Here is a 13757-nt window from a genome sequence, read left to right on the forward strand (position 1 = left end):
CAAGCACACTGCTCTGAAGGGACAAGGAAGTACAAAAGATCATGAATGTAGTCCAATCCATCACGCAAACCAGCCTCCCATCGATTGACTCTGTCTACACTTCCCAATGCTTCGGCAAAGCAGCCAGCATAATTAAGGACCCCATGCACCCTGCACATTCTCTCTTCCACCTTCTTCCATCGGGAAAAAGATACAAAAGTTTGAGGTCATGCATCAACTGATTCAAAAACAGCTTCTTCCCTGCTGTTGTCAGACTTTTGAATGGACCTACCTTGCATTAAGTTGATCTTTCTCTACACCCTAGCTATGACTGTAACACTACATTCTTCACCCTCTCGTTTCCTTCTCTATGAATGGTATGTTTTGTCTGTATAGCACACAAGAAACAATACTTTTCACTGTCCGTTACTATGTGACAATAATGAATCAAATCAAATCTCACCTTGCCTCTGACTTGTCTCCAGATCATCTATTTACCATTTGTATAGATGATCTGGAGGAGGGGGCTGAGTGTAGGGTGACGAAATTTGCTGATAACACAAAGATGAGTGGAAAAGCAAATTGTGCGGAGGGTGTGGAAAGTCTACAGAGGGATCTTGATAGGCTGAGCGAGTGGGCGAGGACCTGGTAGATGGAGTACAATGTTAGCAAGTGTGAGGTTATCCACTTTGGCAGAAATAATAGTTGGAGGGATTACTATTTAAAGGGCGATAAGCTGCAGCATGTTACGGTGCAGAGGGACCTGGGGGTCCTTGTGCATGAGTCGCAAAAGCCCAGTCTGCAGGTGCAGCAGGTGATCAAGAAGGCGAATGGGATGCTGGCCTTTATAGCGAAGGGGATAGAATATAAAAGCAGGGAGGTCTTGCTGCAACTGTACAGGGCACTGGTAAGGCCGCAGCTGGAGTACTGTGTGCAGTTTTGGTTGCCGCACTTGCGCAAGGATATTTTGGCCTTGGAGGGAGTGCAGAGGAGGTTCACTAGGCTGATACCGGAGATGAGGGGGTTAGACTATGAAGAGAGATTAAATAGACTGGGTCTGTACTCGTTGAAGTTTAGAAGGATGAGGGGGGATCTTATAGAGACGTGTAACATAATGAAGGGGATGGATAGGGTAGAGGTAGAGAGATTCTTCCCGCTCAGAAAGGATAGCAGGACTAGAGGGCACAGCCTCAAGATAAGAGGGGGTGGGTGCAGTTTAAAATAGAGTTGAGGAGGAACTTCTTCACTCAAAGGGTGGTGAATCTCTGGAATTCTCTGCCTGTTGAAGTGGTGGAGGCTACCTCGCTAAATATATTTAAGTCACGGGTAGATAGGTTTTTCACAGACAAGGGGATTAAGGGTTATGGGGAGAGAGTGGGAAAGTGGAACTGATCCACTTCAGATCAGCCATGATCTTAGTGAATGGTGCGGCAGGCTTGAAGGGCTAGATGGCCTACTCCTGCTCCTATTTCTTATGTTCTTAATGTTCTTCTGTCTCAGCCCCCTTCAAGTTTTTGCCCTCCAACTCCTCCCTTTGCCTCTGTGTTGTCTCACTGCCGCCCCTCCCCACAGTCAAACCTTTGGCCCTCCAGCACCTTCAACTCACCTTCCCGCTGATCTCACACGGTAAGCCTTGGATCTGACATTTCCCACCGTCCTTGAGTTCCCTTTGGTCACCTTGGCACCTGTTCGGAACATCCGCGATCACAATGAAAATTAGGCAAACATACCTGAAGATCACTTGTAAATGGTTGTGAATCACACCAGTCTAATTAGCTGCTGGCGTGGTCATTTGATCTGGAGTGGAAGCATGATTCTGGTGAGCTGCCTTTTTAATGAATATTAATGTGATATTCGAATATATCAAATGCTGTTCCCAATGTGATGTGGTGAGCTACCTGACCTGCCAGGAAAGGGAGTGAGAATTGTGAATTTATTATACACTGGTAGGGAATTGTCTTTTGACTGTTCTCCACATTCTCCCATCCTACCTACCATGATGCAGGGAGATTAGCAGGGTAAATATATAGGGTTACGGGGCTAGGACCTGGCTGGGATTGTGGTTGGCACAGACCCAATGGGCTGAATGGCCTCCTCCTGCATTGTAGGGATTCTATGATTCTATAGAAACATGGAAACAGACGATAGGAGCAGGAGGAGGCCAATTGGCCCTTCGAGCCTGCTCCACCATTCATTAAGATCATGGCTGATCATCCAACTCAATAGCCTAATCCTGCTTTTCCCCCAAAACCTTTGATCCCATTCGCCCCAAGTGCTACATACAGCCACCTCTTGAATACATTCAATGTTTTGGCATCAACTACCTCCTGTGGTAATGATTTCCAAAGACTCACCACTCTTTGGGTGAAGAAATGTCTCCTCACCTCTGTCCTAAATGGTCTATCCTGAATCCTCAGACTGTGACCCCTGGTTCTGGATTCCCCGACCATCTGGACTCCTCCACCACCTATGACGCTGCCACTTATAGGACCAGAAAACCTGCTTCCTTAGGCTACAATCAGTTAATTTTTAAAATCATACACAAGCTAGCAGCAGAGTTGCAGGAGGAAGGTGGCAAAAGCTTACCCCAAAGAGAGCTAGCTGGTGTTTATTGTGAGAGTTGCCATCAGAAAGCTGTCTGGCAACCACAAATGTAGCAATTTACAAAGTCAAATAATAACAGGAAAACATGATTAAAATTGTGATACCTTAAAATAAAACCCTGTGGACTGAACCTTATCTTTACAGGGTTGTTAACATTTCAACATATGTATATTTTAGATTTAAATACAAAAACTGCACAAGGCTGTAAATAATACCAGATAATGCAGAAAACGGATCGCAGCCTGTAAGGGTAAGAAACTTTAGCAGTTGGGCTACAAGTCATTGTTTGTACTTTTTGCGAGACTGCAAGCAAACCATTTAAAAATATGAGTTCTCCCATTTAAGACGAAGATGTGAAGGACTGCTTCTCTCAGTGGGTGGTTACTCTTTGAAATTCTCTTCCACAGAAGCTAGCAGAGCCCGGGGCACTGGATATATTCAAAGTGGAGTTAGACAGATCTTTGATCTACAGGAGAGTCAAGGATTATGTGGGCAGGCAAGAAGATGGAGTTAAGGTCACAATGAGATTAACCTGAATGCTGGAGCAGGGTTGACGTGTTGAATGGCCTACTCCTGCTCATATTTCGAATGATCTGATGATGATCTTTGGATCTTAAGCCAACTTTTACTGAGACTGGCACATTTGAAAGTTTATTTATTAGTGTCACAAATAGGCTTACATTAACAATGAAGTTACTGTGAAAATCCCCTAGTCTCCACACTCCGACGCCTGTTCGGGTGCACTGAGGGAGAATTTAGCAGTCAATGCACCTTAACAAGCATGTCTTTCAGACTGTGGGAGGGAACCAGAGCACCTGGAGGAAACCCACGCAGACACAGGGAGAACGTGCAAACTCCACACAGACAGTGACCCACGACACAGGGAGAACATGCAAACTCCACACAGACAGTGACCCAAGCCGGGAATCGAACCTGGGTCCCTGGTGCTGTGAGGCAGATTCATGCTATATTTCCAAACTTTCTGTTTTCTTAACTATGTTTTAGATTTATTATCCTGGAATCATATCCATTAAATAATTTATTTAAAAACTGTGCATTATTAATTGGATATTTGCTGTAAATAGAATCATAAATAATAATACATAAAAATAAATAAATAAGAATCATAAATAATGGAACAATTATTTTCAGAATCTTCCAGCTAAGGAAATGTTATCATCCTGCTGTTGTAATGTTTTTTTCCACAGGTAAATAGCAGCCACACCAATGTTAAGAATCACTGCACATGTGAGCAATTAAACTAATCATCATCCCATGCCTGATTTTTTAAGCATTGATGAAGTAATCCTCATTTGTACTGTCGATGATGGTTATTTTGTTAAAAGGATATGATCAGGAGCGGCATGGTGGCACAGTGGTTAGCACTGCTGCCTCACAGCACCAGGGACCCGCTTTTAATTCAACTGTGGGTCATTGTCTGTGTGGGGATTGCACGTTATCCCTATGTCTGCATGGGTTTCCTCCCACACTCTGAAAGACATGCAGGTTAGGTTGAAGTGTTAAATTGCCCCTCAGTGTCCAAAGATTTGCAATGTTAGGTGGATTGGCTATGCTAATTGCCCCTTATTGTCCTAATATGACTAGGTTAGGGTGTTTAGTGGGGTAAATATGTGGGATTATGGGGATAGGGCCTTGGTCTGACCTGATGGTGGAATGGCCTCCTTCTGCACTGTACGGATTCTGTGATCTTTGTGAAAGTCTGTTTTGAAATCATTTTTTCTCTTAACATATAAACTTATTGCACAAACAATCTAATAATACATCAATGTGCTGCATGTCATTGTTATTGTCTAGATAAAATTGAAGCTCATCTTCAAACAGCAGAGATGTTTGCCAAACATTTTTGTTGATACAACAAATACTCCTACATATCCTACTGTCTTCACGTACACGACAACACGATGTCTCCAATGATTTGAAACTTGTAGGGGTTGGAAAAGAGGGAGAGTGATGAAATTTAATATTTTTAACAAAGTGCATGCTTTGTCATTGAACTAGATATCCAGTGTCCATTACTGGTACTTTTTCATCATTTAACCATCAGAACACTAACAAAGATGGGCTTACTTCCTCCAGTGACTTTGTGTAGGTTAGCAGTGCTGTATCACAGTCAGGGACCTAGGTTTGATTCTTCACTTGGGTCACTCTGTATGCAGAGTTTGCACATTCTTCCCATATCTGCGTGGATTTCCTCCGGGTGCTCTGGTTTCCTCCCACAGTCTGAAGGACATGCTGGTTAGGTGCATTGGCCGTGTTAAATTCTCCCTCAGTGTACCCAAACAGGCGCTGGTGTGTGGTGACTTGGGGATTTTCACAGTAACTCCACCACAGTGTTGATGTAAGTCTACTTGTGATATTAATAAATGTGAAAGAAAGTGTGTACCCATGATAACTGACCGTGTGAAAATCCCATTCTGTATAAACTCAAATGCCGTGTTGCCTTTGGGTGATGACATGTGGCTTTAAGCATAGTTATCTCCAGAAAAACATAATTAGTGCAGTGAGAAACATTAAATCTGCTTTTTGGAACTTTGCATTTTCTTATTTCTCTAAATAGGTAAGCTATTACAAAACAATAGCAATTTTCAGGCTAAAAAAGAATCAAGAGAATGTTTACGGCATTCATTTGACTTGCTAACCGAGCTGCTGGGTCCTACACATCATCTAACAATGGAGGTGCGAAGGTAAGAACTGTTTAAATTTCATTGGTCTTTTTTTTATAAAGTGTTGTATCTCATCAGTATCTTCTTCTCAAAGCCTGCTGAAAGACTCAGAGATACAAATCTGCAAACGTCAAATGTTCTGTCGGAGGTTGGCAGCAGATGGTCTGAGAAAATCTTTCGACTCGCCAGCAATGAGCTATAGCCAGGCAAAATCTAGTGTGCACTTCCCTCACAAAAGACCGAAGGTTAATGCAAAGAGTTCTAGCCAAGCTGGCAGTCCTCAGATGGCTGCCAATGTCAAGCCTGCAAAGGCAACACATCCTGTTGATTATTCAGTAGAAAGGATACAAGCAGATGATGGTTCCAATGTATCGTCTGATGCGCCTGTTGTACTTGAACAGAATGTACCAGAAGATTATGCCATTTTAGAACAGGAATGTCTGAGCAATCTAGGATCTGGTTCAAAGTTGTATATTTCTAAGCATGCTTTGCTGCCATGGCTAACTTTGTCGATGGATCACCAAGAGAGTCCAGTTAATGGCAGGAATTTGTCACCACCAACCACAAAGTCCACTTCATCCTGCAGGCCATTAACTACCTGCAAACCGTCTGCGTTTGGGCCAAGCATTAACACTTCAGTGCCACCTGTGAGGACCACCTACCAATCAGTTTGGCATCATCGATTGAGTCTTCCAAAATCTTCCTCACCCAAAAGACATCTGATCAGGAAGGATGCTGAGATTGCTCGGAATCTGCAGCACATCACTGCAGTGTTGAATAATTGAATCTAGCAGCTGTAGAGCCAGAAAAAAGTTCTGGAAAATCTCAGCAAGCCTGGCAGCATCTGTGGAGGGAGAGATAATAGAGTTAACGTGCTTAATCCAATATGATTCATCCTCTTCCGTGGCCATCTAGCAGTAGGTTTGTCTGAGATTCCCATTTCTTTGACTTGTTTTGTTTTCAGCTATGCATTTTCAAACCGAAAGGAGGGAAATAATGGACAGCGACTCAACCAATATCATCCTTGCAAGTTCTCTGTTTAGCAGTTTGGAGAATAAAATACAACGCCTAACAATTGATTAGATAGATAATGAAATAATAAAGAAAAAAGTAACAAGCGTGATTTCTTTTTTGTACTCCATTAGAGAACAGAGATTCAGTCCAAGAGATACCCAAATTGAGATTTATAAAGCACAAAAGCCTACTAGATAGCATTATTTGTAAATTAAGATTTTCTACATCATTGTTACCATCTCCGAAAGAGGAGCTATATTTAAAAGTTTAAGGCCATGTTGTGTAATGCTGTAAAAAAGGAAGGACAATTATTTCATCCCCTTCAATTTTTACGTCCTCCTGCGTTATACACTTTCTCAAGTCAAAAGATAAAGTTTAAAGTTAAAGTTTTTATTTATTAGTCACAAGTAAGGCTTACATTAACACTGCAATGAAGTTACTGGGAAATTCCCCTAGTCGCCACAATCCAATGCCTGTTCGGGTCAATGCACCTAACCAGCAGGTCGTTCAGACTGTGGGAGCAAACTGGAGCACCCAGAGGAAACCCAGGCAGACACAGAGAGAACGTGCAAACTCCACAGAGGCAGTGACCCTAGCTGGGAATCGAATCCGAGTCCCGGGCGCTGTAAGGCAGCAGTGCTAACCCATACCACTGTGCCACCAATGAGACGTTAAACCAAGTATACTGTCAGATGTTGAATCAAGCTACTAAACCTACCCTCTAAGCTGGATGTTCAAAGAAGCACTGTTCAAAGCAGAGCAGGGAAGTTCTTCCCAGGAACCTGGCCAATATTTATCTCTCAGTACCATTGCAATAGGTTTTCAGGCTTGCTGTGCACAAATCGACTTTCTACATTTCCTACTTCACAATAGTGATTACTCTTCAAAGGCATTTAGTTGGCTGTGAAGCACTTTGAGATGTTATGTATTAATGCAAATCTTCCTTTCTTCATCTCTCCTAATAGCAATTCAGAGAACAGCTCAAGCTGAATTCTTCAGAATTTCCTTCTCCCCCTTTTGCCTCTTTAGATATTTAGCGGGGATTGCCTTAAACAATAAAACTAAACCACAATGGAAAAGGAAGCAATGCACCATACATCAAATTCAGGTTTTGTATTTGAGATTCAGGTATTCCGGTATTTGTATTTGAGTGCAAGGCACTGAGTATGTAAAATATAAATTTCAGAATTACAATTGCTACTGTTCTCATACAAATGCTTTTATGCTCAGAGCAAATTTCCTTCTGTATTACATTGATGTAGGAACAACCAAATTAACTATTTCCATGGAAACCGTATTAATTCTACTTTCTATAACCAAAGTAATTGCCTAACACCGAGGGAAAATTGTACAATTTTTTGCCAACTCTTGCCTTTTGCAACATAATATGCAATAGTAGAGTTCTCTGACCATTGCATCTTGCACTTTTGTCATTAACTATTTTATTTTCATTCAGATTTCTCAATTCTGGTTGTGGAGTTTTGCAATTAAATATTGGGAAGACTGAAGTCACTGCCTTCAACTCCTGCCTCAAACCCTGTGTGTTCCTGGCTACCAATTTCATCTCACCCCCTGAGGTTGGACCAGATTCTTCTTGGCGGAATCTGACTTTTCACAGTTAAGCTTCCAGTCCACACCCTGTCCGTTGCCAAGACTTTGCCTTTGCAATGCTGCCTGTCCCCATCCTATCAGTTGCCAAAACCCTCAACCTTGGCTTTGTTTCTTCCACACGCGACTATTCCTGTCCTCCCCTAACCAGCCTTCGATGTTCCAGCAATGGAGACGGCGTGGACTGGAAGCTTAGCTGTGAAAAGTCAGATTCCGCCGAGAAGAATGCAGTCCAACCTCAGGGGGTGGACTGTGGGAGGAAACCGACACAAGGAGAATGTGCAAACTCCACACAGACAGTGACCCAAAGCCGGGAATGGAACCTTGGTCCTTGGAGTTGTGAGGCAGAGTTGCTAACCACCATGCCATCATGCTATCCATTAATTTTTACTCCATGGTGTCATGGTGAGCAACAGAGTAGTCTCTGTCAGGACCAACGCTGGCACTGCTCATACCATGACTATGTTTTAGGTAGTGTCCTTTAATTTCTAATTGAAGCAGACTGGCCGAAGCAGAGAGAGACTTGGTTTTCCGAGTTGGGGCCCCAGTCGAACTGGCAGTGTAATGGTTCAAGTAGGAGAGAGGCGAGGGCTTGCAGAGCAGGGAAGCTGAGGGGTAACAGGGGTTGGAAGACAGGAGGTGAACGGGGGGAGGAGAAGGAGAGTGGTGACATGGTGGCACAGTGGTTAGCACTGCTGCCTCACAGCACCAGGGACCTGGGTTCAATTCCGGCCTTGGGTGATTGTGAAGTTTGCACGTTCCCTCCGTGTCTGTGTGGGATTCCTCTGAGTGCTCCTGTTTTCTCCCATACTCCAAAGATGTGTGGGTGAGGTGGATTGGCCATAGTAAATTGCCCCTTAGTGTCCAAAGATGTACAGGTTAGGGGGATTAGCAGGGTAAATATGTGGGGTTACGGGAATAGGGCCTGGGTGGAACTAGGTAAGATGCATGGTTGGAAAGTTGATGCAGACTCAATTGGCCAAATGGCCTCCTTCTGCATTGTAGGGTTCAACCACTGCAGAAAAGTCAAGGAAATATAATATCACTTGGCATTGGTCAGTAGAGTGGTAAACATGTGTACAATATTCAAGATACACAGTAACAACTCATCAAGCCTCCTTCAACAGCACTTTCCAAACCCCTGTCCTCTCCTGCTTGGAGAAGGATAAGGTCAGTAGACACATGGGATCATCACCAACTCCAAACCACACCCCATCCTGACTTGGAACTATATTGCCATTCATACACTGTCATTGGGTCATAGGCCAAGATCGTGCGTTTAATTGGGGTCCAATTACATAATTGAGTCTGGACTGTAATGTTTACTCGTGCCCTGAAGCTGATGGAGCATTTGCAACAGGTGAAGACCGTGCCATAAAAGGCCCAAAATATGTTGTAATTTTAGCAAAAAAACAAAAAATACTGGAAATACCCAGTGGATCTGGCAGCATTTGAGGAGAGAGAAACAGATCCTGATTATTACAGCCCTGTCATGTTAATTTTGTTTTTCTCTCTCCATAGATGCTGCCACAGCTGCTGACTATTCTCCCCATTCTCCCCCATCCACATGGGTTTCCTCCCACAGATGTGGATGTGCCGGCATTGGACTGGGGTAAACACAGTAAAAAGTCTGACAACACCAGGTTTAATCGATTTATCGGCTGGACTTAAACCTGGTGTTGTCAGACTTCTTACTGTGTTCCTCCCACAGTCCAAAGATGTGTGAATTAGGTTGATTGGTCTTGCTAAATTAACCCTAGTGTCAGGGGATTAGCGGGATAAATATGTGGGGTTACAGGAATAGGGACTGGGTGGGATTGTGGTTGGTGCAGACTTGATGTGCTGAGTGGCCTCCTTCTGTACTGTAGGGATTCTATGACTATTTTCTGTTTCTATTTTAGTTTTCCAACATCTGAAGTATTTTGTTTTTGTATTTGTTTTATTTTTACTTTCCCTGTGTAGCCAAGGGAATCAGATGACCTTCCAGGCCCTGCAAGGAAACCCAAGGTGGTCCCTCTCCCAGACTCCCCTCCCCTTCCCAAAAGTGATACTCACCTGAAACCACCTACACTGAGACTGTGAATGTCATGCCTATCTTTCTCAGGTGGGCCGCTTTACTCTGAGTAGGCTGATCTTGTTCCATTGTTTAAGTTTATTTATTAGTATAACAAGTAGGCTTACATTAACACTGCAATGAAATTACTGTGAAAATCCCATAGTTGCCATACTCTGGTGCCTGTTCAGGTACACCGAGGGAGAATTTAGCATGGCCGATGCACCTAACGTGGGGGAGGAAACCAGAGCACCCAGAGGAAACCTTCGCAGACACAGGAAGAACGTGCGAACTCCGCACAGACAGTGACCCAAACCGGGAATTGAACCTGGGTCCCTGGTGCTGTGAGGCAGCAGTGTTAACCACTGTGCCACCATGCTGCCCTAAAGTGACCCAGATCTCACACTGCCATGTCTAGGTCCATATGGCACTTGCCACATTTTGTACCACACCCCCAACTCCAGTTCAATCCGATCTACAGTACGGGGTTAAAATCCAGGCTATGGCGTTGATGTACAAGCAAATAGAGTCAGACCTTCTGGATTCCCAGCTTTAATCAGGATGCCACTGGCCTTAACCAGCTAGAAATGTGAAACTTATGAGTACAAAATGCTGCTAAGCTTCCAGGTGCTCTTATAGTTAGGACTACACTACCAGATAGCACTTTGGTTTCTTAGTTCCATCCAGAAAACAATCTACATTTACACAATTATGCGGAGTAATGTAGTAGGAATCTCAGCCACAGTAATCCAGCTTCCAATAGTTTGCCAGACTGGCTGGGTTTTCATCAAGGTCCTGACATACTTTGTACTTGACTCGTTTCAGGTACAGGATCTGATTATTGACTCTGCCACAAAAAGCCTATTTTAGTTTCAAACTTCCATCATAGAAGTTTGCAATCATCTTGCAAACCAGCCTCCCACCCATTGACTCTGTCTACACTTCCCACTGCCTCGGCAAAACAGCCAGCATAATTAAAGACCCATGCACCCTGGACCTTCTCTCTTCCACCTTCTCCCGTTGGGAAAAAGATACAAAAGTCTGAGGTCACGTACCAACCGACTCCAGAACAGCTTCTTCCCTGCTGCCGTCAGACAGTTGAATGGACCTACCTTGCATTAAGTTGATCTTTCTCTACACCCTAGCTATGACTGTAACACTACATTCTGCACTCTCATTTCTTTCTCTATGAACGGTTTGCTTTGTCTGTATAGCGCACAAGAAACAATACTTTTCACTGTGTGTTAATACATGTGATGATAATAAATCAAATCAAATCAAAAAGAACCACTACAGTGGCGGCACGGGGGCACAGCGATTAACACTGCTGCCTCACAGTGCCAGGGATGCGAGTTTGATTCCCGGCTTGGATCATTGTCTGTGTGGAGTCTGCACCTTCACCCTGTTCTATGTGTGTATCCTCCGGTGCTCCAGTTTCTTCCCACAGTCCAAACTTGTGCGGGTTAGGTAGATTGGCCATTTCAAAATGTCCCTTATCATCAGGGGGACTAGCTAGGGTAAATGCATGGGGTTATTGGGATAGGGCCTGGGTGGGATTGTGGTTAGTGCAGGCTCGATGGGCCAAAAGGCCTCCTTCTGCACTGTAGGGATTCTATGATTCCCCATAACCTCACGTAATTTACCCCACTAATCCCCCGAACTGCTATATATCTTGGAACACTAACAGGAAATTTAGCATTGCCAATCTACCAAGCCTGCACATCTTTGGAGTGGGAAAGGAAACTGGAGCATCCGGAGGAAACATTGGAGAGTGCAGAGGAAATTTACCAGGATGCTGCCTGGTTTGGAGGGTAGGTCTTATGAGGAAAGGTTGAGGGAGCTAGGGCTTTTCTCTTTAGAATGGAGGAGAATGAGAGGCGACTTAATAGAGGTTTATAAGATGATGAGGGGGATAGATAGAGTGGACATTCAGAGACTATTTCCTTGGTGGATGTAGGTGTTACTAGGGGGCATAACTATAAGGTTCATGGTGGGAGATGTAGGAGGGATATCCGAGGTAGATTCTTCACTCAGAGAGTGGTTGCGGTCTGGAATGGACTGCCTGCTGTGATAATGAAGTTGGACACTTTAGGAACTTTCAAGCGGTTGTTGGATAGGCACATGGAACACACCAGCATGATAGGGAGTGGGGTAGTTTGATTCCTGGTTTCGAACAAAGCTTGGCACAACATTGAGGGCTGAAGGGCTTGTATTGTGCTGTGCTGTTCTATGTTCTATATAAACCCGTGCAGACACAGGGAGAATGTGCAAACTCCACAGAGACAGACACCCAAGGCTGGAATTGAACCCAGGTCTCTGGGGCTGTAAAGCAGCAGTCCTAACCATTGTGTAACTGTGCCACCCCTGTCTACTTACAGATATTTCAGTTACCCAAACTGCAAAGGGAACTCACCCAATGCTTTCTTGGGTTGGATGTTAGATTGACTGAAAGAAAAACAATATTAATTTCCCTTAAGCTGTGATGCTTACCTTGCAGGCTTATACAAAGTGCCTCATTATCACCTGATCATACGCAAATAGAGACAAGAAGTAAATGCCAGCCATGCTAACAATGTTCATATTCCAAGTATGAAATTTTAAAAATCACACTGTGATTGGCTACTTGGAACTTTGGGACCAATGCTATAGTCCAAGAAGGGATTAGTGACCCCAGGGAACATAGAATCATAAAAACCCTACAGTGCAGAATGAGGCCATCTGGCCCATCGAGTCTCCACCAACCACAATCCTATTCAGGCCCTACCCCCATATCCCTACACGTTTACCCACTAACCCCTCTAACCTACGCATCTCAGGACACTAAGGGGCAATTTTAGCATGGCCAATCAACCTAACCTGCACATCATTGGACTGTGGGAGAAAACCGGAGCACCCGGAGGAAACCCTTGCAGACACAGGGAGAATGTGACTCACCTGACTAAGAGGGAAACCTCGAAAGCTTGTGAGCTTACTATCAAATAAACTGGTTGGACTTAAACCTGGTGTTGTCAGACTTCTTACTGTGTTTACCCCAGTCCAACGCTGGCATGTCTACATCCTGGCCGGAATTGAACCCAGGTCCCTGGCGCTGTGAAGCCACAATGTGGAGGTGCCGGCGTTGGGCTGGGATAAGATCCCCAGGAGCTTGAGACTCTGAAAGCTAGTGCTGCCAAATAAACCTGTTGGACTTTAAGCTGGTGTTGTGAGACTTCTTGCTGTAAGGCAACAGTGCTATCCACTATGCTGCCCTAAAGCGACAGGCCCTTCGGCCCTGCAAGCTTGTGCTGATCATGATGCCTGCATAAAGTAAAACCGTATGTGCTTACAGAGTCCATATCTTCCATTCCCATCCTATTTATGTATTATACAGTGATAGAGGTTTACAGCATGAAAACAGGCCCTTCGGCCCAACTTGTCCATGCTGCCCTTTTTTATAAACCCCTAAGCTAGTCCCAATTGCCTGCATTTGGCCCATATCCCTCTATATCCATCTTACCCATGTAACTGTCTAAATGCTTTTTAAAAGACAAAATTGTACCCGCCTCTACTACTACCTCTGGCAGCTTGTTCCAGACACTCACCACCTTCTGTGTGAAAAAATTGCCCCTCTGGACACTTTTGTATCTCTCCCCTCTCACCTTAAACCTATGCCCTCTAGTTTTAGACTCCCCTACCTTTAAGAAAAGATATTGACTGTCTAGCTGATCTGTGCCCCTCATTATTTTATAGACCTCTATAAGGTCACCCCTCAGCCTTCTACGCTCCAGAGAAAAAAATCCCAGTCTATCCAGCCTCTCCTCATAACCCAAACCATC

General features: G+C 44.1%; 1 protein-coding gene across 1 annotated transcript in view; it reads left to right on the forward strand.

Annotated features, from left to right (window-relative positions):
- The window catches only part of LOC145344263 (tetratricopeptide repeat protein 41-like), a 55210-nt gene extending 48944 nt beyond the window's left edge, over positions 1-6266 (forward strand). The window contains exons 15-16 of the mRNA XM_080191314.1: positions 5162-5288; positions 5362-6266. Of these exons, the coding sequence (XP_080047440.1) occupies positions 5162-5288; positions 5362-6052 (818 nt within the window). The 3' untranslated portion in view covers positions 6053-6266. The remainder of the gene's footprint in view (positions 1-5161; positions 5289-5361) is intronic.
- Positions 6267-13757: the final 7491 nt, after the last annotated feature.

This window comes from Carcharhinus amblyrhynchos, chromosome 6, assembly GCF_965287045.1.
Source record: "Carcharhinus amblyrhynchos chromosome 6, sCarAmb.v2.hapA, whole genome shotgun sequence".
Taxonomy (NCBI): Eukaryota; Metazoa; Chordata; class Chondrichthyes; order Carcharhiniformes; family Carcharhinidae; genus Carcharhinus; species Carcharhinus amblyrhynchos.